This window comes from Dasypus novemcinctus, chromosome 2, assembly GCF_030445035.2.
Source record: "Dasypus novemcinctus isolate mDasNov1 chromosome 2, mDasNov1.1.hap2, whole genome shotgun sequence".
Taxonomy (NCBI): domain Eukaryota; kingdom Metazoa; phylum Chordata; class Mammalia; order Cingulata; family Dasypodidae; genus Dasypus; species Dasypus novemcinctus.
This window is the reverse complement of record NC_080674.1, coordinates 143994539-144022132: the sequence shown is the minus strand read 5'-3', so window position 1 is coordinate 144022132 and position 27594 is coordinate 143994539. Positions and strand designations below refer to the sequence as shown.

The 27594-nt window shown below is 41.3% G+C and overlaps 1 protein-coding gene across 1 annotated transcript in view; it reads left to right on the top strand.

The window, feature by feature from the left end:
* The window catches only part of TRPC7 (transient receptor potential cation channel subfamily C member 7), a 158265-nt gene that overhangs the window by 55263 nt on the left and 75408 nt on the right, over positions 1 to 27594 (top strand). The window contains exon 3 of the mRNA XM_004467395.3: positions 11193 to 11375. Within this exon, the coding sequence (XP_004467452.1) occupies positions 11193 to 11375 (183 nt within the window). The remainder of the gene's footprint in view (positions 1 to 11192; positions 11376 to 27594) is intronic.

Genomic DNA, 27594 nt, shown 5'->3' with positions numbered 1-27594 from the left:
GCTTGCAGCTTATAGCAAAATGCTAGGTGAGAAAGAGATGCTGAGGACTGAACTGTCAGCACAAAGAGAAACTGATTTGAAAATTCCAAGCCTCTGGAAATCAAGCTCCCAGATGAAAGTGCCCCATTGGAGGACTTAACTAAACCTGGAACTTGAAATCAGTTCCAAGTTTGGAAAGTACAGTTATGTCAGAAAGACTTGTGGAAAGTCTTACTGTCTAATGGCATGGACCCCTGCTTCCTACATGCTAAACCAACAGACTTTTTAAGACAGCTATTATGAACAAAACCACTGTCAGCCTGGAATAAAAAGAGCATGGAAAGGAGAGACTGAAGGGGAAATGACTTCAAGAGGAAAACCATGGAAGTTGAGATCTGGAATTAAGACATCACCTTGGGTCAAGAGAGGAACCCCACCCAAGTGTACAGAGGGTGAGTTTGCCCCAGCAGTTGAAGAGGGTAGATGTTCCTGCCCAGTGTTCAGGGAGAGTTTTGCTGCTCCAGGGTACAGAGAGAGTGGGGCACATTCCCCAAGGATTAGGGTGATTAAGGTCAGCATCCCATAGGTCTGAGATTAGGAAAGGTCAACTCGTTGCTCTGAGGGTTGAGCCTGAATACCAAAGGTTAGGGGAAATGATGTCTTCACGTCACTGTACTGGGGGGTTAAGACTCTGATCCAAAGATTTGGTAAGGTGTGGCAATCACCCAACACTCTTCAAGGGTGAGGTCTGGAACTTGGTCAACACCCAGATGCTTAATGAAGGTAGAACCAAGAAAATGGCCATTGGGCAAGCCTGTGGAAAGGGTGGGTTCCCATAAGGTCCCAAGGAGAAGGAACCATCTTAAGAATTGACTCTCAGATTTTGAAGTCAAAAAGAGATGCCCTGCAGGTTTACTGAAATGTAGAGGACCCGTCACTCATGTTTCTCTCCCAATTTCTCCATATTGTAATGAAAATGTTTATCCTTTGTCTGCCAATTTGTGTATTGGAAGCAGATAAATTGTTTTGTAAGTTTCAGAGCTCTACAGACGGGCTGGACTTCGCCCCAAGACAAACTGTATTTCTTTAAATTGTGACATGATTTAGTACTCGCATTGTACTTGATTTTTTTTTTTAATATTGTAATGTCTTTTTGAAATTTAGGGGGTGGAATGTAGCAGTTTGATAGTATTGATGAATTCCAAAAAGAAATGTTGGATTATGTTTGTAAACTAGTTTTTTCCTCTGGGCATATTAGAATACTGGATTGTGCCAGTGGGGCATAAAAGACATGGCAAAGGACAGAGTTCGAAAGTTTTTTATGTGGAGTTTTGATGTTGGAGTTTGATGCTGAATCTCTAACTGGAGCCCCAGGAAGTAAGCACAAAGAGGATTAAGAAGCAAGCCCCGGGAAGAGAGAAATCCTGAGCTCAGAGAGAAGCAAGCCCTTGGAAAAGAGGAACCCAGGAAGTCTGACCCCTGGCAGATATTGGAAGCCATCTTCCTCCAACACGGGAAAATAGACTTGGTGAGGGAAGTAACTTATGCTTTGTGGCCTGGTAACTGTAAGCTCCTACCCCAAATAAATACCCTTTATAAAAACCAACCAATTTCTGGTATTTTGCATCAGCACTCCTTGCCTGAATAATACAGTGACCAATGACTTCGAAGTTGCTAAACCCATTGGCCGACTCAATCCTCCTATTTGTGGAAAATAATACTATGAACTTTAAAGGACAGTTTCACTTTTATTGTAAACAGTATTTTAATCATTTCTTAAACAAACTCAATTTATGTGTCAAAACAGAAACGTTTTCCAGCATGCACAGTCTTTTGATTTATCTCTACTTGTATTTCAACTGGAGCTTTCAATAAATATTCCTCCCCCATAACTGGGTCCTAAAAAGGAGGGAGAGAGAAGTGAGTTTGAGATCCACATTCTTTTTTTTTTTTTTTAAAGATTTATTTATTTATTTAATTTCCCCCCCTCCCCTGGTTGTCTGTTCTTGGTGTCTATTTGTTGCGTCTTGTTTCTTTGTCTGCTTTTGTTTCTTTGTCCGCTTCTGTTGTCATCAGCGGCACAGGAAGTATGGGTGGCGCCATTCCTGGGCAGGCTGCTCTTTCTTTTCACGCTGGGCGGCTCTCCTCACGGGCGCACTCCTTGCGTGGGGGCTCCCCCACGCGGGTGACACCCTTGCGTGGAACGGCACTCCTTGCGCGCATCAGCACTGCGCATGGCCAGCTCCACACCGGTCGAGGAGGCCCGGGGTTTGAACCGCGGACCTCCCATATGGTAGACGGACACCCTAACCACTGGGCCAAAGTCCATTTCCCCACATTCTTTTTTAATCTAATTTCTAAGGTCTCCACTGAGGAATGAGTGTTAATTATCCTGTACGTGTGGGCGTCTCCACAGCATCAGTCTGAGAAATTCATTTAACTTTTCACCGACCAGAGTAATGAGATTCTCTCTCTATTCTGATTTAAGTTTGTCAGTAGCTTTAGTTGGAGAGTTGGAATTTTCAAACCAAAGTCAAGTGAACTAATAATTACCTGAATTTGATGCTGTCAAAACAAATGCCACAACACCAAAAGTTCAGGGTATCCACATATCATTTTAGATGGTTTTGGTTCGTCCCCCATGTTGGAATCAGAGATTCATCTCAATAATAAATGAGTTTGTGAGATTTATAGACAGAAAGGAAAGGGAAGAAACTCTGGGCCAACTGAGAATCAAAGAATCTCTGTTAACATCTGTGTTGAGCAGAGCACAGGAAATAAACAGTGGGTGAATATTCTAAAAACTTCTCTATGTATTGACCAAATAAAAAGCTCTGAACCAATAATTTTGGATTGAAAGCCAGGAAAGACCTGTTGGCAACATTTCATTCCTAAAAATAATACTTTGGAATCTTCAGAACATTGTAAAAGCATGCTGCCAACAATTTTATCAGTCGTCTGGATAAATGCTTCTGAGATATGTGCTCATTCAAGAGTCAACAATTCCTATTTGCAGATGGCATGCTTGTCTATGTATAAAATTCTTTGGAATCTATAAAGCACTAGTGAGTTTAGCAAAGTCATAGAATATGAGGTCGACATATAAAAATTCTATATACTAGTAATGAACAATTATAAACACATATTTTAAAATATTTCCAATAGCTTAAAAAATTACATACTTAGAAATGTACAAAGCATGTGCAGGATCTATATGCAAGCAACATGTCATATCATATGTCAACATATGGTAAGCATTCAATAGAATATTAGCTTCTATTATTTTTTACAGTAACTCACAAGTAATGTTGAACTGACTACAGAGATAGAAAAGGAGCAATTTCTGGCCTCTTCATGATCTAGTTGAAAGGAGTCACCTTTACAACTTTTTTAAGGGTTTGGAGTTTGTTTTAGGACAGAATGAGGGCCCTTACCTGGATGGTCTTGATCTTGATAACAACCGTCTTCATTTACAGCAAATAAAGCAGATATCTATGCATGTGTGTTATAACCCCTAAAGCCCTGTGTCCTCTGTTACAGCAGGGGTGGATGGGGCTTCCTTCTTGGGCTCCCCTTTAGGCAGGAAGCTCCCTGAGGATATAAAGCACATCCTACTCATTACTATATCCTTCATAGTACCTAGACCTGGAAGCTTGACTAGAAAATGAAGAAGAGGAAGGATGATGATAAAGGAGAAAGGAATGAGGAAAAGAGATTGTTTCATGCATGGGAATTCATGCAGATTGCGAAACTGATTCCTCCCCATGTTCTGTCTGTTTAAGTTATTTATCATACCACCCTCCAGCTCTCATACTGGCTTGCCTCATTCTGACCCTCCATTGGGTCTTCCTCCACCCTTCACCCAGGTATGCAAAGAAGCAGGAAAATATAGCCCATAATGGAGACGTAAATCAATCAATTGAAAACAGAACAAGAACTGGCATAGATGTTGGATTTTGCAGACAAGAACGTTAAGACAGTTATTATAACTGCATTCCATATATTCAAAATGTTATGTAGCAATATGGCAGTTTTTTTTTAACTTGAACTTCTAATATAAAAACTACACTACCTGAGATGAAAAATACATTATATGGGATTAAGCAATTAGCTCTTGCAAGACAAAAAAAGTTAGTGAAATTGAATCATAACAATGAAAATTATCCAAAATGAAGCACAAGGAGAAAAGTAAATTTACAAAAAAGACCAGAATATTAGTGAACTTCAGAAAAACTTTAAGCAGCCCAATGTGTACAAGGTGGAGTTCACATAAAAAGTGGAAGTGGACACAGAAAAAATACTTGAAGAAAAAAAATTGATTAAAATTTTCCAAATTTGATGAAATTATAAGCCCATGGGCCAAGAATCTCAATGAACTCTGAGCAAAGCACTTCACCAAAGAAAATAGACACATGGCAAATAAGCACATGAAAATATGTTTGACATCATTAGCCATTAGGAAAATTCAAATCAAAACCACAATCAGCTAAGAAGGTATGATAAAAGAGGATGGTGGCTTGGATTGGGCTGCTGTTAGCAAAGACAAAAACAAGTAAATAGATTCAGAATAAACATGTAATTTTTAGGTTTTTATTATGGCAACATACATATAACACAAACTATACCATTGTCACTATTTTAAGTGTACAGTTCTGTGGCATTAATTACATTCAAAATGTGGTACCATTACTCCATCCATTATCAAAATTTTTTCATCACTCCAAACAGAAACTTTGTACTCATTAAGCAATAAGTCCCCCTTCCCTCCCCCCACAGTCCCCACGCCCCCTCCAGTTTCCAGTAACCTCTGATCAACTTTATGTCTCTGTGATTTGCTTATTCCAGACATTTAATGTATGTAAAATCATACAATATTTGTCCCTTGGTCTAGCTTATTTCATTCAGCATAATGTTTTCAAGTTTTATCCATGTTGTAGCAGGTATCAGGACATCATTCCTTTTCAAGGCTGAGTGATAGTCCATTGTGTGTATATATATATACACACCACACTTTATCCATTGATCTGTTGATGGACACTTGGGTTGTTTCCACCTTTTGGCAATTGTGAATAATGCTGCTATGAGCATTGGTATACAACTATCTACTTGAATCCCTGTTAGGGGATTCAATTCTTTAGGCTATACACCTACAAGTGGAATTTCCAGGTCATATGGTAATTCTAAGTTTAACTTTTCGAAAAACTACTGAACTATTTTCCAAAGCATTTGTACTATCTTCCATTCCCACCAACCATGTACAAGGGTGCCAATATCTCCACATCCTTGCCAAACTTATTTTCTGGTTTTTCAGTAATAATCATTCTAATGAGTATGAAATGCTTAGGGTGTATTTTTGATGTAGAGAGCAGTGCTCAAGTATGAGAGAGAGAGAGAAGAATCAAGGATTTCTCCAATATTTTTTGTTTTACTACTATTCATGGGCCAGTCTTGCTCCCACTCCAGTAATTAAAAAACACAATGGACAAGAGGTCGGAATTGGATATCACTAGTCAAAATGATGTGAGAACAATGATGAAAATTTCCATTTACTGGTTCTATTTATTTACTTAGGTTTTATTTGCTATTTGTGTTATTTATTATTAACTTTACTAAGCATTTTACATCATTTTGGTATGGAATTCTCCCAATGATTCTATAATAAACATATTATTATGATGTGAAAAATTTAGATGCAAATGAGTTAAATGACTAGCTCAAATTTCTATAAATGTCAAGTGTGAAATAGAAGTTCAAACCCCAGGTCCTTCTGAATTTATAACCTGTGTGTTTACCTATGATATTATAGAATATTCTGAGGTTTCAAATAGTCATACCCCTGCCCACACTTTATTTTCCCCTAGTTATTTGAGCGTTAGCCTCAACTGGGCCTCTAGTTTTAGAGTACATTAAACAGAAGGGAGCATGTTGTTCACCATGAGGCAATATGGTGAGAAAATAAAGAAGAAGAGTTGGGTCAAACTAATCTGTTTTGAATCTTGGCTCTACCAGTTAGTAGCTATGTCATTTTAGACAAATTCACTGCTCTGATTGATTCAACAAGTAATTACTGAGTACCTATCATGTTCCAGGAAATGTTCTAAGATATGAGGATACATTTGTGAGAGAGAGAGAAAAAAAAACAACAGAAAAAATCCCTTCCCTCAAGAAGCTTACATTCTAGTGGAAGACAAAGACAATACATAATAATAAATGCATAAAATATATAGTATGTCAGGTAGGCATAAGTACTACAAAGAAAGTTTAAAAAAGGAGGGAAGGGGAGATAGAGAGCAAAGGAGAGTTGCAATTTTTTACAAAATAATCAGGGGAGACTTCACTGAGAAAGTGACATTTGATCAAAGACCTCAAGAATTTGAGTTGTCCATGAAGATATCTAGGAAAAAAACAGTTCAGGCAAAGGAACCAGCCAGTGCAAAAGTCAAGTCCATTACAAGTATGTTTGAAAGACAGGAAAGAAAACCAGACTGGCTGGAGTACAATGAATGAGGGAGAGAGCTATAGGATATAAAATCAGGGAGAAAATTGGGAGGTTAGGTAATGTATGTCTTTGTAGGTCAGTACAATGACTTGGCTGTTAGTTTGAGTGGATGGGGGACATTGGAGGGTTTGAGCAGAGCAGTGCCATGATCAAACTTAGTTTTTCAAACTATCCTTCCAACAGCTGTACTGAGAATAGATTATAGGGGACAATGACAGAAATCAGGAAGACCAGCTAGGAGTCCCTTGGATTTGTCCAAACAAGAGATGACAGTGGTTTGGAACAAAGAGGAAATAGCGGAAATGGGGAGAAGAGGTCAGATTATGAATATATTTGGAATGCAGACCTGACAGGATTTTCTATTGAATTGTATGTGAGGCATGGGAAGAATAAAGGAATCAAGGATAAATTCAAGATTTTTTGTACTCATCAACCAAATGAATAAGGAAGACTAAGGCAGAAAAAACTAGATCCAGAGTTTGCTTTGTTAAATTTGAAATACCTACTAGACAGCCAAGTGGCTATATCAAGTCAGCAGTTGGATATGAGTTTTGAGTTCAGGGGAGAAGCCTGGACTAAAGATATAAATTTTGAAGTAATGAGTCTATGGATAGTACAGAAAGCTATTTCATTAGATAAAATCATTAACGGAATGAGTGTAAATAGATAAAAGGAGAATTCTAAGGACTGGACATATCTTTGGGGCATTCCAAAATTAAGAGATCAGGGAAATGAGAATGAATTAAAAAAAAAAAAATCAAAAGAGTATTCATTCCGAAAGGAAAAAAGAAGAGTACGTTATGCTGGAAGCAAGTGAAGAATGTGTTTCAAGAAGAAGTATGTGATCAGTTATGTCCCAACACTTGATACATCATATAAGATGAGGGCTGATAATCAACCACTGGATTTAGCAACATGAAAGTCATTTGTGACCCTGGCAAGAACAGCTTCAGTGGAAAGTGTTATTGAACAGGACAAGAAAGAATGCCAGGAGAGCAACTGCAGTCAATGACAGCTTAAAAGACAGCTTTATTGAGGAGATGTGCTATAAAATGGAAGAGAAAATTGTAGTAGTAGTTGAAGGGGGATATAAGGGCAGGTAGAATTTCATTTTATGGCAAAAGGAATAACAATATATTTATATGTTGAGCTAGTGGGGAAAAGGAGGCAAAACAGGAAGGAAAAAGGAATATTGCAGAAGCCATGTCTTTGACTAGGCATAAGGGCATGATACCCAGGGCACAAGTGGAAGAGTTGGCCTTTGAAAGGAACAGGGACAGTTCCTTCCACAGAAACAAAAGGGAAAACATACATGAGCACAGATGCATGTAGGCAGAAATGTGTGATGCAATAAGTATTGAGAGCTTCTCTTTTGACAAAGTCTATTTTCGCAATAGAATAGGAAACAAGGTTCTCATCTGAGAGTGAGGAGGGCAGGGAGAGAAAGTACCAGAAGCCTGAGTGGAGAAGAAGGTATAAAACTTGTTCAGGAAAATGGGAAAGTAAATTGCCTGGGAGCACTAAAGATCATTTGAGGTTGGTTGTAATGGGCTTAGAGCATGACCAGCCAGTGTAGTTGTGTATTCTCCAGCCACATTACTACACAAAGGCAGGAGAAGAGCAGTGTGGAGTTAGACTCAACTGAAGTTGAGTACAGTGAAATAAGAGGAGGGCAAGAGAGTTGAGGATATTTGCAAAGATGATGATGACTGGTGATGAAAGTTAAGCTCTGCAAGGAGAGGGGCAGGTACTAAAGGGGGTTGAAAACCAGTGAAAAGGTGGTATGTTCAAAAGATTTGTGGGTCTGATGGAATCAAAGAATTGCTAAACTCAGTGTCCAAGAAGAGTGAGCTGGACATATAGGAGATGTTGACCTCAGAGAGAGGGAGAACTGAATTGAATTATGGATAAGCTGTAGTTGAGAATAACTAAGAGAATGAGTTACGGTTGCACATAAGGTCATTGGAAGAGAGATAGTCAAGGAAGTGAGTGGGCAGAAAAAAAGAAAGGTCATCTTCATGGACAATTTAAAACACCAAGAAGCAACACAGTAATGCTGGGGAGAGTGACAGCGAGCCAGGAACTAAAATCTTCAAAGAGTGTGAGAGTGGTGCAGAGATCAGTAATTGACTAAAGGAAGGGAGGGATTAGCTTCAGTCCACAGTTAACCTGAATCTTGGTTTCCTTCTCTGTAAATTGGAATGGTGATAGTCCCTCCAACATGGGTTTTTATAAGGATTGAATGAGATGATGTGGGTAGAGAACCCAACACCAATTGGGACTTGCAGATCTCAGTATGCAGGAATATTAAGGGGGAAATAAAAGCAACTGTGAAGTCTTAGGTGTATATCTCATCTATCTCCAAATAAAGTTGAGGAGCCAGGGTGTGGCTTGAATGGCTGCATGAGCTCTGGGCTGACCCAATAAATCATAAGCATCATAATTCCCCCAAAGATGTTCATTTATGGCACTCTGGTAAGCATGGGCCCAGCCATGACCCTCCTATATGAAATCACTTCCAAGTCATCTCCTGCAGGAGATGGGTTCTTTCTGTCCCTGCCAGCCATCTGCAGACACCAGAAGGTTTGTTTCCTTCCCGTCCGAGAGTCTAATGCAGAAGGCAAAAAGCAAACTACCTGCTTTGACTGCTCTGATGTGTCTCCCCTTTTTATGGCCAGGCTGGTTTTTGAAAACCCAGGGAAGTGAGAGTCTAACGAAATAGAACCTACTGTTCTGAAATACAGGAACTCACAAAAGTGCGGAGGTGCTATGACAATAAAGCCTGACTTGCTCCTAGCACCTGTTCAGCTCTAGGCAGAAGTTTCCACCACTAGATGAGGTCTGGTTTAGCCAAAAGGACAGGGTCTGTTTTACCAGCAACAGGGTATAATGTTCAAAGAGACTCCTTGTTTCTGTGGAAAAAAATAAAGTTGATGGGGTAGAGGCTGGAGAATTAGGGAATCTGCAGCAGTGGGGATGCCAAAACTGAATCAGTTCATTGTGGGTGGGGAGGGAGGTAGTGGCCTATTCTGTCCATTTTGCTGAGCCCTTGAGTCTTCTACCTCCAGCTCCTCAGGGCTCTGCAGAGCATCTTGGCTGGAACAAGTCCTGAGAAAGCTCCCACACTACTTCTTGGCATTTCTCCTCCATTCCCACAGTACTCAGAGATCACATTGCTTTGTTCACTGATTATGTTTCATAGGAGGCCCTCAAGAATGAATGAATAAATGAATGAATGAATGAATGGCGGATGTGAGGGATGAAGGGGACACAGAACATAGCTCTTGCCTAGCTCTTGCTAGGTGCCAAGACCTAAAATGCTCCTCGTATACTACCTGAATTTTTCTCCGTGACCACCTGCCTAAGCTGAGCAGTCATTTTTCTATCCAGTGTTTCTGAAACCTTTTACTGAATATGTATATGAAAATGAAGGGTAGTCACTCTCATTTGAAAACATTTTCTTGATCCTTTAACTTTTTCTAACAAACATTTACTACCCCTTACTCTAATGCAAAGTGACATTTTGATGCAGTAGCCCCGAAAGGAGACAAGAATCATTAGTTCAGAAAAATGAGTGAGCTTCTGCTGTCAGCCAGGCTTCCACCTCTTTGCTGAGGAATCCGGGTTTTGGAAAAGCAACACTGCACTTGTTTTCACCAACTGCTATTTACCCGTCTAAGGGCTGTTGACATTGATTAATATTGACAGTGACTTTTGATTCTTGAGTAGTTTCTGAATAGACTTGTGTCAACTAAGAAACTGGCAAGGAAACCTCAGGGGAAAATAATTTGGGGCAGTGGCATGAGGGTGACATGAAATATTTTTTTTGTCTAACATTTGGATCATTATCTGGAATTTAAACAGTCTGTTTAGGAGAGAGAGAAGTTGGCATATCACTCATAAAGGAAATCACTCTCTCAAAGGTCACTCAGAGAGGTATAGGGAAAGGAGGAAAGAAATCCAGGGCACCTCCTGAAAATAAAAAGCCAGGGTCTGAAACTGTTTACTCAAGAAACAAACAAATTAAGAAGCTATGATCTGTCATACAAAAGGATCTGTAGTACAAAAGGATTCTATTAGATTTAAATTACATTTGCTTTTTAAATTCATAATTTACAAGTACGCTTTCCAGGACCTAAAAGGAAAGCACACCTGTGTACATATTTTCCCCAATTGTAGTATATCGGTCATATCTTCCCAAGAAATTTCCTATGTGGAGCAGGCTGGTAGAAAACAAGTCAAGTGTTATTTGCATCAGACTTAGATGCTGCTGTCCTTATTACTCTTCCCTCACCTGGCTCAGAATTGGGCACAGACTACTTCTGTTTGACAGAAGCTTTAGCAGGCATCAGAACCAACTGGAGAGCAAGTTTTAAACAAGAGACAGATTCCTGGGCCTGATGCCCAAGAAATCTGACCCAATAAGCCAGGTGTGTGGTCCAGGAATGTGTAATACTAGCATGTATCCAAGGTGACTCTGATACTGATGGCCATGGACCACATCATAACAAATACTGGCCTAGCAAAGATGGTCCTCTAGGTTGTTGTGTCAGGAGAAAGGATGTTGACTTCTGGATCCAGCATATTCCTTTGGTTCTGAAGCACTCAGTAAGCTCACGCTTGGTGGACAGCTGATAATCGTCACTGCTGTGCTGGGCAAGCCGATCTGTGGGGCTCCATATGACCCACCCCTGATTTCTCTTTATTCTGTTAGAACGATTACAGGAAGTTATCTATGCAATGCAAGGATTTTGTGGTGGGCGTGCTGGACCTGTGCCGAGACACAGAAGAGGTGGAAGCGATTTTAAATGGCGATGTGAACTTCCAAGTCTGGTCCGACCACCACCGTCCGAGTCTGAGCCGGATCAAACTCGCCATTAAATATGAAGTCAAGAAGGTAAGTTTCCCATGACTCCCAGCCTTCCCATTGAGCAGGACAACTGGCCTAGCTTTGCACTCATGGGTCACAAGGTGACTGAAATGACACTAATTACCCTACTTCTCTATAGACAGGGAACTGCCAGTCTTGCAGGACCTCTCAGAGCCATTCTCACCAACCCCTCCCATCTCTACCCCCAGCCCACCGAGAGAGAAAGGAATGACAGACATTCTGTGAATATGCCTTGAGCCTAGAAGAACAAGTGACTTTTCTGCCCCAAACCACAGGCAGGGACAATGTTGCAGTGAACGCTCCCAGAAGATAACACGCCAATTGCCAGGTGTTCATGAGAAACATATTACTCAGGCCTTTCAAGAGCAGTTATTGAGCTTTTTCTGTGTGCCTGGGGACTAGCTGGATAGAAAATGTTTTCATGTTGACACCCTGAGGGACCCAGGATCCTAGGAAGCTTAGAAGAATTTCACTCCAAAGATATACAAAAGTCTTAGTAGGAAGCCCTGGTAGATTTTCCAAAGGGTCAGTTCATTCCACCTCCTCAGTCAACATCAAGGTGACTTTAATGGCCGTTGGCACCCAGGAGCTCTCAGATCCACAGTGTCTGGTAGGATTGAGGTCCTAGGGAGCAAAATTCAATTATGTTTCACTTCGGATCTTCTCTAGAGTCTGAGAATCTGCTCTGATGTCAAATGATACCATTCTTCATGATAAAAACTAGATAATTCCAAAGATCCATGAGTTAAAATATCAGTGTACTTTCCACTTAAGGTCTAGGCTGATAAATCTTTAAGGGCCCTCCCCCGCCCCCAGCTATTTCACGTGGTCAAAGGCGAATAATATTTTCAAAGCCCCCAAATTGGCCTCTGGGCATTTCTTCCCTTCCCTGATGGTCTTAATTTGTGTGAGTTAAACCAATCTTCCACAAACAACATATACCTGTAGGATTCATCTAGAAAGAGCTTCCAAGCTTGATAAAAACCTTTCTGCCCTTTCTCTTTTCATAATAATCACAAATTCTAAGAAAAAAATATTTTTTAGGCTCTGACTCCCAAAGACAAAATTGATAAGCCATGGAAAATATGACTTTAGAGATTAATATTGGAAACACAGGCTTGCTCTGAGGAGAGTACTTTCAGGTTGCAATTTCAAGCACAATCCTGTTTTCCTAGCTCTGGGAAACTCATTTTTCAGCCTCACCCTAACGGAAGAGCCCAGCAATCACTTCTTGAAGCTGTCAAGACATTCACGGTCTTGGGGTTCAAACAAACCCTATTGTGGAGACTGTTGGGCAATGTTAAGGATAAGCCTGAGTTTCAGGAAACACAAGCATTTCCTTCCTTCCCTAACCCAGAGTACCTGCACACCTGGTAAAAGGTGAAACCGTCTCTGAAAACCCCCCAAAACAGTAAAGACCTAGCATTTTCCAATTTATATGTAGTTTTGGCTATCCATGAGCAACATCAAAGGTCCAGGACATAAAGGTATTTGTCATTTTTATGAAACATAAGTTCAAATCTCCTAGAAAAACTCTTATTAAAAGGAAAGTCCCTCAGCTAGTCCAGAAGTCTAGCCATTCTCCCATAGCTACGCACTCCCGCTCACTGTCAATTACCAAGTACAAAATGGTTCCTGAATGAGAAGAAAAAGTAAAGCTCTCCATGAACAAGATCCTTTGGGCTAGAATAAAAAGGTTTTATGAGGAAAATTATTTGCTCTAGCGGTATTTGCCAATTAGAGGAGTCATAAAGGCCGTAAGAAATAGCCATCGGGAATGTCAAGTGTCTGCAATCCATAAGTACTATGATGATAACTGGCCTGCAAAAAACACCAGCCTTGCTCCTTTCAAAAACCTCAATGAATAAATTCTCTCAACCCGTGTTTTCCGTCAAGAGACTGCAGACATTTTCAGTGTTCTTTGACATTTATTCTACTGTGAATTATTGGTGAAAACACCTAATATTAAAAGGCTTATTAATGTTATAATGGGCTTCCATTTTTAATTCATAAGCAAAAGTATTCTTGCATAGGCCCAATCCAACCCTGGGTCTTCAATTTATGAAATGACTATAACCAAGATCTATTTACAAATATATTGCTCTTTAGACCTGATCTATTTATGTATGTCTCACAGCTAGGATATGAAACTATAAAAAATTCCTAAGATTCAGCTCACATGATGGCAAATCAACTCATTAATTCAGTGATTAAAGCAAACTAGTTGGTTCTTGGCAGTTCATGGGCTGTTAATAGATGTTACTTTAAGTTGGACACCTTGAATTAAGCATAGTCAATTAGTTTTTTGCTGAAAGACATTTTAGAAAGTTTAACATGCATCATTATTTTAAAAGAAAAAGAGGACATTATGTATTCCTTGACCACAAAACTCTTTTTTCTCAGGGAGCATCTATTTTTCCAGGTATGACTGTAGGAAACTCTAAAAGAAAATCAGCCTCCATGTCCATGAAATTCATAGATCTGAATGAAGTGGGTGCTACTCTATGGCTGGGTCTAGCGCACTGGATCATGTCCTTCATTTGAATGATTGCCTGTCTTCAGGTACCATCCTAGTGTCTGGCCCTCTGGTAGCTTTGCTCCTAACATCAGTCTCCTTTAGATGAAGACAATTATCTCACCATGTCACAAGGGACCAAGTGGTAAATGGGAAAGAATCATGAACTGAGAATAACCTGTTCTTATACTTACTAGCTATGTGATCTTAGGCAAGTCATTAAAGCTATCATTGAAGCTTCACTGCCCATCTGTAAAATGGACATATAAGCTCTTGCTTCACAGAGTTTTTTGGTAAACTTTCAAATGAACTGATAAAGGAGAAAATACTCTGGAAACCATAAAGTTCTGTGCAGCTCCAAGGAGTAGCATCATTGCTATCATTCAGTGATGACTTCTTCCTTTGGACTATGCAGGCTCTTCTAGTGCTGGAGACATTTCCTGTTTTCTTCTTTGCCATCTCCCCACAGAATGCTAGAAAGTACCCTAATAACAAGGTCCCTATAGCCTAAAATTTTTCCCTGAAAGTCCAAAGGCTCATATTTGTGAAGGTGTGCCTTAATTAATTAACTTAATTAACTCAGCCTCCACAGTAACCCTGGTGGATGTTAACTGCAATATTTGGGAGGCAGTGCTGAAGATATGGCTAAGAGGAGGCCCTATATGGCCAATCCTGGGTTCCAACTATGGCTTCACCATTTATCAGTGGGCTCCCTAGATCAAGTCACTTAGCCTCTCTTTGCCTCACTCTCCTCATCTTTACAGTTGAGATAATAATACCTACTTCATGGGATTATGATGAGAATCAAATGGGATAAAGCACATGTACTTCAAATATTGCCAGCCTGTGAGTATAAATGAGGCAGGATTAATATACACATTTCACTGATTTACAGTCTGCCAACATTCATTCAGAATGTTTCCATTACCCACCTTACCAGATCCCAGGCTTTACAGCCTGCAGTTTTTCCAAATCCAACCCTTCATGAAGAAACAGGAATCAGATCCTCCACCAGGTGCTGAGTCACACCTATGCTCATCTGTAACTCTGTTTGTACTCCAGAGCTAAAGAAAACAATCTCTCCAATGCTGACCTGTAGGCTTTCTATATATACAGGCCTTGGCTTTCTCCTCCAGGGCCTGTTTGGGTAACAGCCCTTGCTGTCTTCTCCATCTCTTCTCTGTCCCCAGGGAACCCCAAGCCTAAACAGCCTTCTTCCCCTGTATGTCAATTCCAAATAAATGCTTAGTGGACTTCCAGCCCCACCAAGTGGGCAGAGCCAGCCAGTCTCAGAATCTCAGTTTAGGTTTAGCTGGGTCCCAAGCTCCTCCTATAAAGGGAACCCAGTATTCAGAACAAACAGTCATTGCTGGTAACCAGTAAGAGACCCAAACACGGCCGAGTCCTGGGTGCTCTGCTCAACTTATCTAATGGAAGACACACATCTGAGGTCTTCACTTTCTTCATTCCCTCTCTCCTCTCTGTCCCCTCACAAGCCTGATCTTTTCATTTTCCTCCCCTATATCTTCCTTCTTCCTGACTCCAGATATGCCTTAATGAGAATCAAGAGAACTTTGTAGGCACGAGTCCTATGTTCAACTGCCAAAGGAAAGGAAAGCAAAGAGACCCAGAAAGTCCCATTTTGCATGGTACAGGACTTACCACCACCTGTAGGGTAGATAGAGGTCCCCCCTTGAGCATAAATAAGCAAAAGCCTAGTAGTAAAAAAGACAAAGAGAAGATGCGAATCTTTTTTCCAAAATATATTATCCCATTTCAGAAAGCATTCTATGACTAGGTGATAACAATAATAAAGGAATCAATTAAATCTAATAAATGATTTCAACCACTATGAGCTACACAGACACTGAGCTCAGCATGTCCGGGATCCTGAGGAGAATAAGAATTAGCCTTTCCTTCAAAGAGCTATCAATCTAGTGAGTAAGATGTAGACAGAGAGTCAATGACTTTAACATTGGTAGCCTCTGCACAGGGGAGAGTCCTCTAAGAACTTCACTAGAGTTCACAGCAATTAGCTCTTTCAGACTTCCAGGTAGACCCCAGTAGTAGCAGCCTGGGATGTGGTTTATGAGTCTGTGCCTCCCTCTACACCACATTCTTAATTTGGGGGACACTAATCATGGTGCCAGCCATCTTTCTTTCCATCTTTCTTTCTCAAACTCTCCTCAAGAAGCAGCTCCACTCTTCCCCAGCCTGCCAGAACCTGAAACTTCTGAGTCTCCCTTTCCTGGCTCTGCCAAACTCCCTAGGTTATTACAAACTCAGAAAGTTGCTCCTTCATTAAATAAAGACCTAGGGCAGAACCAAAAGAAGATGGAGAGCGCGGAAGGAAAAGGACAATCATTACAAGCACTATGTCAGGAGCTCAATTCCTTTTGCCCCATGCTCTTTTATTAAGGAAATTATATACCTCATGATTTTCATTCCTTTGTTCACTCATCATTTAACAAACATTCATTGACATTTACTCCATCACCAGCTCTGTGCTGAGTACTGGGGATACTGAGAACACCAAGAACCAGGCCTGTACTTGAGGGGCTCATGTAGCAATGAAGAGAGATGTGTGAACAGTGAACAAAGGGGTTGCAATCCTGTCTGAGCAGGGCACTCAGAAGAGCATGGAGGGCAAAGGAAGTGCTGACCAAGGCCCAGCTCTGTCTGGGATGACAGGAGTAGTTTTCCAGAAATAGAAATGCTTATTCTGGGGCATAGAGGATGAGAGGTGTGGGACAGAATGCCAGTTAAGAACAAAAGAAGTGAAAATGAAAAGTCACAGAAACTGAAGAATAGCATGTTCAAGGAATACATCTAGAGCAGGAGTTCTTAACCAGGGGTCCCCTTGGAGGTCCATGGAAAGATTTCAGGGGGTCCCTGAGCTTGAATTAATTTTGAATAATTCTAAAATTTAATTTAAAGACATACCAATGGTAAGTGTCATAAAACTATCTGCCTCTACATTCTGAGAAGGGGTCCATGGTTTCACCTGACTGGCAAAGAGGTCCATAGAAAAAAAAGTTAAGAACTCCTGCTCTAGAGGGTAATGAGTATTTCCCTGTGGTTATATCACTATGGGAAAGAAACAGTCTGGAAAGATTGTCAATTACAAAATCCTTGAGGGCATCACACGTCATGCATAGGCACCTAGACTCTTTACTAATAGCCCTATCCAACAGAACTTTCTCTGATGATGGAAATACTCTATTCTTTGCTGTCCGAAACAGTAGCCCCTAGCCACATGGGGCTAATTGCACTGAATTGTGGCTAGTGTGACTAAGGAACTGAATTTTTAACTTTTTTAAAGTTTTAATTATTTTAATTTCAATAGCTGCATGTGGCCAGGGCTACAGTATTGGATAGTGTGGTTATATACCTTCATTCACACATTCTACAAGCTTTCATGGAGTGACTTCAAAGTGCTGTGCTAAAAACCCTGGAGCTATGGGTGGGGAATGAAAATTCTGAGATGATCTCAGCTATCACATAGTTTATAGTCTAATTGTGAAGCGAGGCATTAATCAAAGTGCCACACAAATAACTTGTAGTATTGCTACTGTACCTAGTGCTAAAAAGGAGAGGAATATAATACTATGAGAACTTCTAAAGGTAGATATAACTCAATAAGGGAAGTCAATAAAGTCTTCGCTGCAGTTCATCCTTGCTTTGAGTGATAAAGGAGAAAAGTTAAACAGAGGCAGGGAGGACATTTCTGTCAGAGAGAACAGGTCCATCTGTCAAAGTACCCATGGTTAAAAGAAATATAGCATATAAGAACTGAGAGAATATTAATGTAGCCAAATCAGAGGGCATAACAGAGAGTGGGGTATGAGATGAGGCTAATGAAGTAGATAGGGACAAAACCATGTAAAGCCTGGTAGATGATGCTGAAAGGTTTGATTTGATTTGATTTAAGAGCAATAGGAAGCTATTGGAAGACTTTAATCAAGAGTGAATATAAAGATTAGGATAGTTGGAGGGGGGCAACTTTTCCTTGGAAAAAGTCTAGAAGTCAAAAAGGATGGATATGGATGCAATATATTTGTTGGCCAAAAGGTACAGTACATTAGTTAGAATAGGCTAAGTTATGCTGTGGTGACAAACAAAACCAAAGTCATAGTGGCTTTTAACAACAACAAAAACAAAGGTTTATTTCTTGAATATTCTATGTTTCCATCTTGGGAGAGAATGCACTCAGAAATCCAGGCTAATAGAATAGCCACCATTTCAAATATTTCCACCATGCCTGGAAGAAAGCCAATTTTGTAGTCTCACACCAGAAATTAAATGCTTTAACCTGGAAGTGACACACAATTTTTCCACTTAGAAGCCATGGTCAAGAACTAGACATGCCATCCATCCCATTACAAGAGGTGCTGGAATTGTAATATTACCACATGTCTCGAAGGAGAGAGGGGGAAAAAAAACAGAGCTATTTGGCAAATGGCTCTAATGAATACCACAGGGGAAAAGTTCAGGGAATTCATATTGATTTCATCAGTAACTCTAAATAAGAAGCAGAATTGCCCCCTGAGGTAGAAGGCAGCCTGAGGAAAGCAAAAGAGGTTTGGGACAAATACTGTGAAAGATGGGTAAGAGGACTGAATGGTAGATTCAAAAGCCCAGCCAAAACTGGGATTATAAATTTTTTGGCAGAAGCTTGTGTTCTAAATGAAAATGGAAAATCTCTCTAAAGGGTGATAACATACCAAACTAGGGAATTCCATGGACCTCAATCACTGCTGTCATTTTCATTTTAAGATTCTACCATGGACATGGGGCCCAGAAGTGCACACAGGATATAGCACAAAGGAAACTTGCCCTCAGAGAAGAATGCCCACCCCAGTAGGGATGGAGGGAGGTGAGGGGGAGGGGCTGTCACCATGCTACCTAAAGCTGGGCCAGGCCTCTGACCCCAATAGAAGTCCCTTTGCATCTATCTCCTAAAAATGACCATCATGCATACATTTTACACTCATGTCACAATTGGACCCATTTTTCTGCCTGGAAAAAGTTCTAGGAGAAGAAAATAAAACCTGCTGAGTTGCAGTATATAGCTATGACCAAGTGCCTGACCACCCAAGCCCTCCACTTACTAGACCTGTGGCTTTAGACAAATTATTTAATCTGCTGGCCTGCAAGGGGTCTCACAGATAATGTGGACACTGCTCCAACTCTCAAGAGTCTCCTATCCTGAATATGGCTAAAAGAAAGAGTGACGTCCAACAGGAGATACATAATTGGCTGGAATCCCTCTCCCTAGTACAGTGACCACAGCTAGAAACACTGGCGCGAGGGCAGATAACCTATGCTGAGGTTCCATTTCATTTTCTCTGCCTGCACAAAGCACAAGTCTGGCCAGTGAACATAGGGGATCTGGGGACAGCAGGGCTTTCTGGAGGACGTCTGAAAGGCCATTCAGACACTCACTTTCTCTGAACAGACATTCTCCCACTGTGTTTTCTTACTGAGGCATCATCTTAACAGATGCTCCAAGTTAAGAAGATCAGAGTTGTCACAAACACAGTCTGGATGGTCAGGCAGTACACCAAATTGCGCTGCATGATGCCCATTACCTGCCAAACACTGTTGGAATCCATTGGAGTCAAAAGCATCAATCATCATCCTCTTTGGGGGATTCCTTTAAACACTTCTGTGGCTCTAGCCTGGCCATGTGGCACAAAAGTGATCAATGTCCATTAATCTCCCGGAGCAGCAGGACCATCTTTTGCAAGAGGAAGCCTTTTTCCTTCAAGCAGCAAAATTTAAGATGATATAATCCAACTGGTAGGTATGAATCATGATTCCTTTTCTATTTGGAAAATCTCCCAGGAGAAGAAAAACAGGATCTGTTGGGGGTAGTATATAGTGTTGTAGCTGGAAGCCTGACTGACCATGTTCAAGTCCCAAGTCCTTCACTTACTAGATACATGACTTTAGACAAGTTATTTAACTCTGGGCCCCAGTTTTTTCATCTGTGTAATGGGAATAAAATAATAGTATCCACATCAAATAGGCAGTGTTTATTAACCATGCAATAAACCTGGAACATACTAAATGCTCACAATAAATGGAAACTGTTTGCCATGTTGGTTGGAACTCACTTTCAGATTGAATGAGGTTTTCTTAATCTCAGCACATTTTGAGCCAGATAATAATTTATTGTGGGAACAATCCGGTGCATTAGAGGGTAGTTAGCAGTATCCCCAGCCTCTCCCCCACTAGATGCCAGGAGCACCCCACACCAGTTGTGACAACCAAAAATGTTCCCAGACATTGCCAAATGTCCCAGGGAGGGGAAAGGAGTACAAAACCACCGTGTTGAACATCTCAGGGCTAGTTTTCAGGATCTAGCCATAACTTCAAAACTGTAAGCCCTTGAGGGCGGGGACTGATATTATCCAAGGATAATAATATCCCTCTAGACCAGTGGTTTTCAAACTTATCTGCATAATGGAATCTCCTGGGAGCTTTGTAAAGAACACCAATGCCTGGGCCTTAAACACAGAGTTTCTAATCCAATTGGTCTGGATGGGTGTCCTGAAACTGGTATTGTTTAAAGACTCTGGTGTTCCTTAATTTTTTTTAAAGACTGGAAGGCAGAACCTCTCCTCATTCACCTTGGTCTCAGAGGCCCAAGTACAACACTCACCTGCACTTAATGAGCAGCCTCTGTGCTGAGTAAATGAATGAATAGGTGTGGTCAGTGGGAAGCCATCGTCTTTAATGCTTCTCCAAATATTGGTGATTCCCCTTGTGATTAAAAATCCAAATAACAGAATTCAGGTGATGCTCCAGCCTGCCCCCAGGGGATGGGGACGTCATTTCCTCCACTCCTGCCCCATGACCCTTTGGGGTTTGTGACTCTGGAAAAGAGCTCTTACTATTTCAGGAAGCCAACATTCGTTCTGGCCTGCCAGGCTTAAGAGATGGAGCAGAGCTCCACAGTGTGTCTGGGGCATGCTCCTGCCATTCACTAGCCCCACCGCTGCTGCCCCGCCCCCACTTTCCCAAGGACACTCTCAGCCAGGCTCAACACTAAGAAGAAAAGCAGAATGCCCTGGGGCCTCCTCTCTGCTCTTCCTCAAGCATGCTGTGAATCCTCTGACCACTTTCTCTAAAGTAAAGATATTACTGAATATTTGCAATATTGGGTGCCTTTTGTTCATCTCTTTCACTACATAAATACTTGTGTGACTGGATGATCCTTTAAAGCATTTTTCTTCTCGGTGATCATGTTTGCTAAGCCACGTAGCTGTAGTTGTTTAACTATCATTAGATTCATCATGTGCTGCGCAATGCTAAGATAGTCAAAGCCTGATTACTATCCTGATTTGGGGGTTAACAAGAAGAGAGGAATTTGAGGGGCATTCAAGGGAGGAGCATAAATCTCAATGCCCCCAAGAAATAGATGCAAATCAGATGCATTTACTGGTCCAAAGTAGAAAGAACAACAAGACCCATTTTCAAACATTGTCATTTTTTTCCCAAATTCAAACAGATCTTAGAAATTACAGTCCCCTCTAAGGACCTATGACTAACTATAGTAATTAAGCTAAAGACCAACTAAGCATTTCTATCTCATCATTTCTGCGCTAAATGCTCATATATGGATTCAGAGTTTTAATGAGCATTTGATCTTTCATATATTCTTCCCATTATGTACCATAATGCATTATTCTTGCATTAACATTCATCTGCCTAAGGTCACTTGCAAATTTTCCTGATGGAAGGGCAGTTTTGTAAGTATAATTGTGGATGACAATCTTTGATGAATAAGGATGCTTTATAATTTACATAATTCAAGCCACCACCATCTTTTGCCTAGATGATTACAAGAGCCTCTAACTGGTCTACCTACTTCTCCCGCCCCACCCCACCCCCATCCCCACATACATGCAGCAACCAAAAACCTTTTTAAAAGTAATTAGATCATGTCATGCTCCTGCTTAAACCTTCCAACTAAGAGTGAACAAGATAAGCACAGTGTCTGCTCTCAGGGAGCTCATCTGCTGTCTACCAAACACCACTCCTGGAAAGAAGAAAGCGGTTCAGGAGAAAACTGCAACAAAGTAATAGAGGCAGGATGAGGCAGGACAAGCAGCTAAGCAAAGCTGTGGTTTCAGTGAAGACTAATTTTCAGCCAGATCTCTCGTGGGGAGCTCTGGAGTATGAATGGCACCACAGAGTTGTCCCACCTTAGAGCAAGGGGACTGGCCTTTGTATACCTATAGCACAGTCATTAGGTACAACCCACCCCCAGGGGAGGATATAGCCTCCCGCTGGCCGAGGGGAATTTCTGGAGACAGGAATATCTGTGAGCACTTGGCAGCCGACACTTCCGGCAGCTGGGCATTGATGCACCTCACTGGTAAGGGAATCTTGGCAGCACACCAGTACATCTTCTACGCCCCTAAAGCACTTAAAACCCAGACTGCTAACCATGGCCTGCAAGGTGCTGAGTGACCTGGCCCCTGCCTTCCTCTCAAAGCTCAAGCTCCCTCCTGCTCACAGATCTCCAGCCACACTGCCTGCCTCTCTGTTCCTCAGACACCGCATTCTAGTTCTCACCCCAGGGATGTTGCCCGTTCCTTTGTCTCAGGTCTCAGCATGGCTGGATGCTTCTCAGCATTCGAGACTCAGATCAACTATCTCCTTCCCAGAGGTGCCCTCCTTCTCTCTCTGAAGCTGGTCCCCATGTAGCTGTCTCCCTCAACAGACTCTCTACCCCAGTGGCCACTTTTGCAGTAATCATCATTTGTTTCATTTGTTTCCTTGTTAACTGTTTCCCCCAGCAAGGTAAGCTCTGTGGTGACAGTTCACAATTGCATTCCTAGCCTAGAGCAGTCACAAGCAAAGAGAAGACTCTCAAAAATGTTTGTTGGATAAATTATTTTATAAGTGAATTAACTAATTAATTAATCTACTGCTTAATTCCATACCTGAGTTTGCTTCCAGTTTTTATGTTTCTGAAATACAAATAAATCACAAATTCAAGATGAAATGCATTCCTAAAAAGCTGTTAGGGTTCTCTTGAGTTCGAAATGAGACAATGGATAAGAAAATATCCCATAAAGAGCTACTAGATATTAGCATCATATGTCTCATTCTTGAACTCCTACAACTACTGGCACTTATTCCATGGAAACTCAGGTCAAGACTGATGGCCTTATTTTACTTAAACTCAACAAAAAGAAATGTTATTTGAACACAAAATACTTGTTGTTTAATAAAATTAATAATTTGCTCACCAAATTGTATCCTGAAGAAATCTCAAATTAATGAATATTTTTATACTTATTATTTCATAATGAATTCATCTGATGCTTCATCATCTGCCTGCATTACCTGCTCCTGTTTTAATAGATGCCAGCTTTTCCTCAACAGGCAGCCTTGAAGAAGGAGGGGATAATCATGTAACACCTATTAACAGCAATAAATAAATAAAAATGGAAGTATGCCCCAGTCCCTGCCTTCAGGAGCTTACAGCCTAAAGGGTGACACACGTAAATCCAGCTCTTTATCAAACAAGGAAAGGAAAGATTAATTCAGGCAAAAATGATCAGGGTTCATGCAGAAGGTAGCTTCTGAGTCAGACTTTGAAAGGTGGGTGTGAGCACAACAGCAAAGAGGGAATGAGGACATACCAGACAGAGGAAAGAGTGGGTAAAGCACAAAGGTGTGATAATGTCTGGGGAACTGCATGTGGTCTGGGTCTGGGTATAAAGGAAGAGAGGAGCCGGGGGAGGAGAAGGCCAAAAGAGAGGGCGATCTGGAGCCTGGGGAGGAGGAAGTACCACTGGCTGGGGAAGCTGGGCCAGCTGTAGTGAGCAGCGAAGGTGTGCTGAAGTGTGCAGCCTTCATTTCATAACAGAAAAGGAATCAGGAATCCCCAAAGTTGTCTTTGCAGTTTGTATGTATAGTTTTATTTATTTTACTTCTTTTACAAACATTATAACAATGAGAACATTTTAAAAGAAAACAATAATCCACAATCATATAGCCCATATGTCAATTGTTTTCATGTGTTAAACTCTTTCAACTTCTTCCTGTACATGGCCATGTATTTATTTTTTTTTAATATTTATTTTATTTCTCTCCTCTTTCCCCCCATTGTCTGCTCTCTGTGTTGACTCGTTGTGTGTTCTTCTGTCCCACTTGTACCCTCAGTGGCACTGGGAAACTGCATCTCTTTTTTTTTGGCATCACCTTGCTGCGTCAGCTCTCTGTGTGTGCCATGCCACTCCTGGGCGGGCTGCACTTTTTGCATGTTGGGCAGCTCTCCTTGCAGGGTGCACTCCTTGCACATGGGGCTACTCTATGCACGGGGACCCCAGTGTGACACAGCACTCCTTGCGCACGGCAGCACTGCACATGGGCCAGCCCACCACATGGGTCAGAAGGCCTGGGGTATCGAACCCTGGACCCTCAGTGTGGTAGGCGGACACTCTATCAGTTGAGCCACGTCCACTTCCCTAGCCATGTATTTATATAGTTATAACTATAGAGTAAATAATTTTGTGATTGTATTCACCTAGCATTAGATATGAACATCTTTCTGTTTTCTATAATTATAATTTTTTTACTTAGCATGACCTTGATATGCCATTATTTACATTTTTTCTGTTGAATCTTCACTATTTAAACATATTTTACCATCTCCATAAATTGAGCTTTTATTTCTTTTCTTTCCTGTTATTTCCTTAAACTGAGCTTCAATTTCTGGGAATGAGGTTACTGGGTCAAAGGACATAGGTATGTATTAAGGTTCTTGAAACACGTTACAAAATTTTCCCAAAGGGCTTAATTAGTTTTTTTTATTTAATTTTATTTATACATAATAATAAAGCATACAATCAATGATATTTGGTATAATCACATAGTTGTGCATTCATCACTTCTATAATTACTAAAGCATTTTCATTATTTCAGTAATAATAATAACAAAAAACAGATGAACAAGAAAATTCCTCACCTCTCTCTCTGTTTCACCTGCTGTATATAGCTGCTATTTCTGGCTATTCTTGTACAATTATTTGTTTATTAAGCAGTTTTATTGAGATATATTCACATACTATGATCTAACCAAAGTGCATAATCAATGGCTTTTAGTATAATCATAATGTTGTACATTCATCTCAAAAATTTTAGAGCAATTTTATTACTCCAAAAAGAAAGACTCCACACCCCTTAGCGTTCCTTCCCCAGCCCTAATTTTACCTTTATAAACTGATTTATATTTATTTCCTCTACTATTTTTTAAAGATTTATTTTTATTTATTTCTCTCCCCTTCCTCCCCTGCCCCAGTTGTCTGCTCTCTGTGTCCATTCACTGTGTGCTCTTCTGTGTCTGCTTGCATTCTAGTCAGCGGCACCAGGAATCTGTGTCTCTTTTTGTTGCATCATCTTGTTGCTTCAGCTCTCTGTGTATGTAGTGCCACCCCTGGGCAGGCTGGACTTCCCTTTGTGCGGGGCGGCTGTCCTTAAAGGGCGCACTCCTTGGTCGTGGGGCTCCCCTACGCGGGGGACACCCCTGCATGACATGGCACTCCTTGAGCGCATCAGCACTGCACATGGGCTCACCGTACGGATCAGGAGGCCCTGAGCTTGAACCCTGGACCTCCCATGTGGTAGGCAGATGCTCTATCCATTGAGCCAAGTCTACTTCCCTCCTCTATTATTTTTAATTCCACCAATTCCACCAGTTCTACAACTGAACCGGCTTCATCAGTACAAGCATTGGATTGGATAGTATTAGAAATTTTCCCCCTAATTCAGTAGGTGGAACAAACTATCTTACATATACTTTTAAATGAATTTACTCTGATTAATAGGCCAATGAGCACTTTTCTGTGCTTCCATGTGTATCCCCCATCACCACCACAATATCGAATATCCTTTAGCCATTTCTAATTGAAGCCTTAGGAAGTTCCTTATCGATTTGTATGACTCTGGTGCAAAACAGAGCTTTTTACACATTTGTGGCCAAATTGGAGCTATTTTAGCAGGGACATGTCATGACTGTACGTAGCCTTATTTCAGGGAGACAATCCTAGTAGTAAGGTTTGATGTGCTAGCATATATGAGAATGGGCGCTAGATGCTATTGGAAAGGTCCACTGAGAGGTGGTGAGGGCCTAAAGTAAGGCACTGGCTGTGTTCATGGAAAAGAAGGAATACATATACCCCATTTTGGAGGCAGAAAGCAAAACTCTGCACTCTAGGTGACAAATCCAATATGAAATCTTCTGTGAGAGTTTGGCCTACCAACAACTCACCACAAGATAAATTGCTCTGAACAGAGACTTAATGTAGTTGAAAGGGGAACTGGAGGCCATTTAGGAGCCCTGAGGACTTTGTGATGGGATAACAGACAGCTCTGAACTGCCTTGAGGGAAGTTATGGGCCCACAGTGGTGGGCAGCAGGGGGAGAAGAATCAGGACTTGAGAGAAATGCTCAGAACAAAAGGAGCATGCCATGTTCCCTGCTCTTCACATGGAGGTTGCCTTCTATCATCAGTCATATTCATGTTATCCCCATTTTACTGATGAAGGAACAGAGGCCCAGAGGGGGAGAGGAAGTCATCTAAAGTTACACAGCTGGTAGGAAGTAGGGAAGAGACTTGAGAGCCTCTGTTCTTCTACTTTTTTTAAAGATTTATTTATTTCTCCCCCCTTCCTCCTGCTCCCTCCATTGTCTGCTCTCTGTGTCAGTTTGCTGTGTGTTCTTCTGTGTCTGCCTGTATTCTCATCAGGTGGCTCCAGGAACCTCTCCTGGGACCTTCCGGAGTGGGAGAGAGGTGATTACTCTCTTGCACCACCTCAGCTCCCTGTTCTGCTACGTCTTCCTATTTTCTCTCCTGTGTCTTTTGTTGCATCATCTTGCTGTGCCAGCTCTCTGCATTGGCTGGCACTCCTGCACGGGGCAGCTTTCCCACACTGGGCAGCATTCCCATGCAGGCAGCACCCCTGCACACGGAGGCATTCCCACATGGGCTGGCACTCTGCGTGGGCCAGCTTGCCCTCACCAGGAGGCTCTGGGCATCAAACCCTGGACCCCCTATGTGGTAGACAGGAGTCCATTTGATTGAGCCACATCCACTTCCCAAAAGCCTCAGTTCTTAACCACATTCTGCAGGGACCAAGGGGGCTAAGAGAAGCCTTCCCTGCCTTGCAGGCTGCCAGAGGAATTCAGGGGAATGGGGGTGAGATGAACCCAGAGAATGGGGCTCTTGCTCAAGTCCCCAAGTCCTGTTCACCAAGGCAGAGCAGTGTGAGGAAGGGGAGGAGGGGTCTGGCTGTACAGACTAATGCAGCTCAAGATTCTCAGAGATAATGAACCTCTCACATGATCAGAACTGCCCCTTCTGATCCAGTTTCCTCAGTTTATTTTCAGGGGAAGCAAAATAATACTTGTTTTTCTAACAGGGATTCTCATTCAATGGGCAAAAAAGGAAATGTTAAAGAGTTAGCCAATTTGGAAGCTGATTCAGTGACTATCAGGCTGAAATTTAGTGACATTAAGACCCATTAGGGAGTATTTATAAAGACAAACTTCCAAAAACCAAATCCATTAGCACCAGTTACAGATTAGTTAATAATAGGCCACTGCCCAGAGAAAACTGACTTTGTATTATGGTGGTGGGAGCACATACATATATATAGATATTTCTAGTATACTTATAATTGGCTGTTA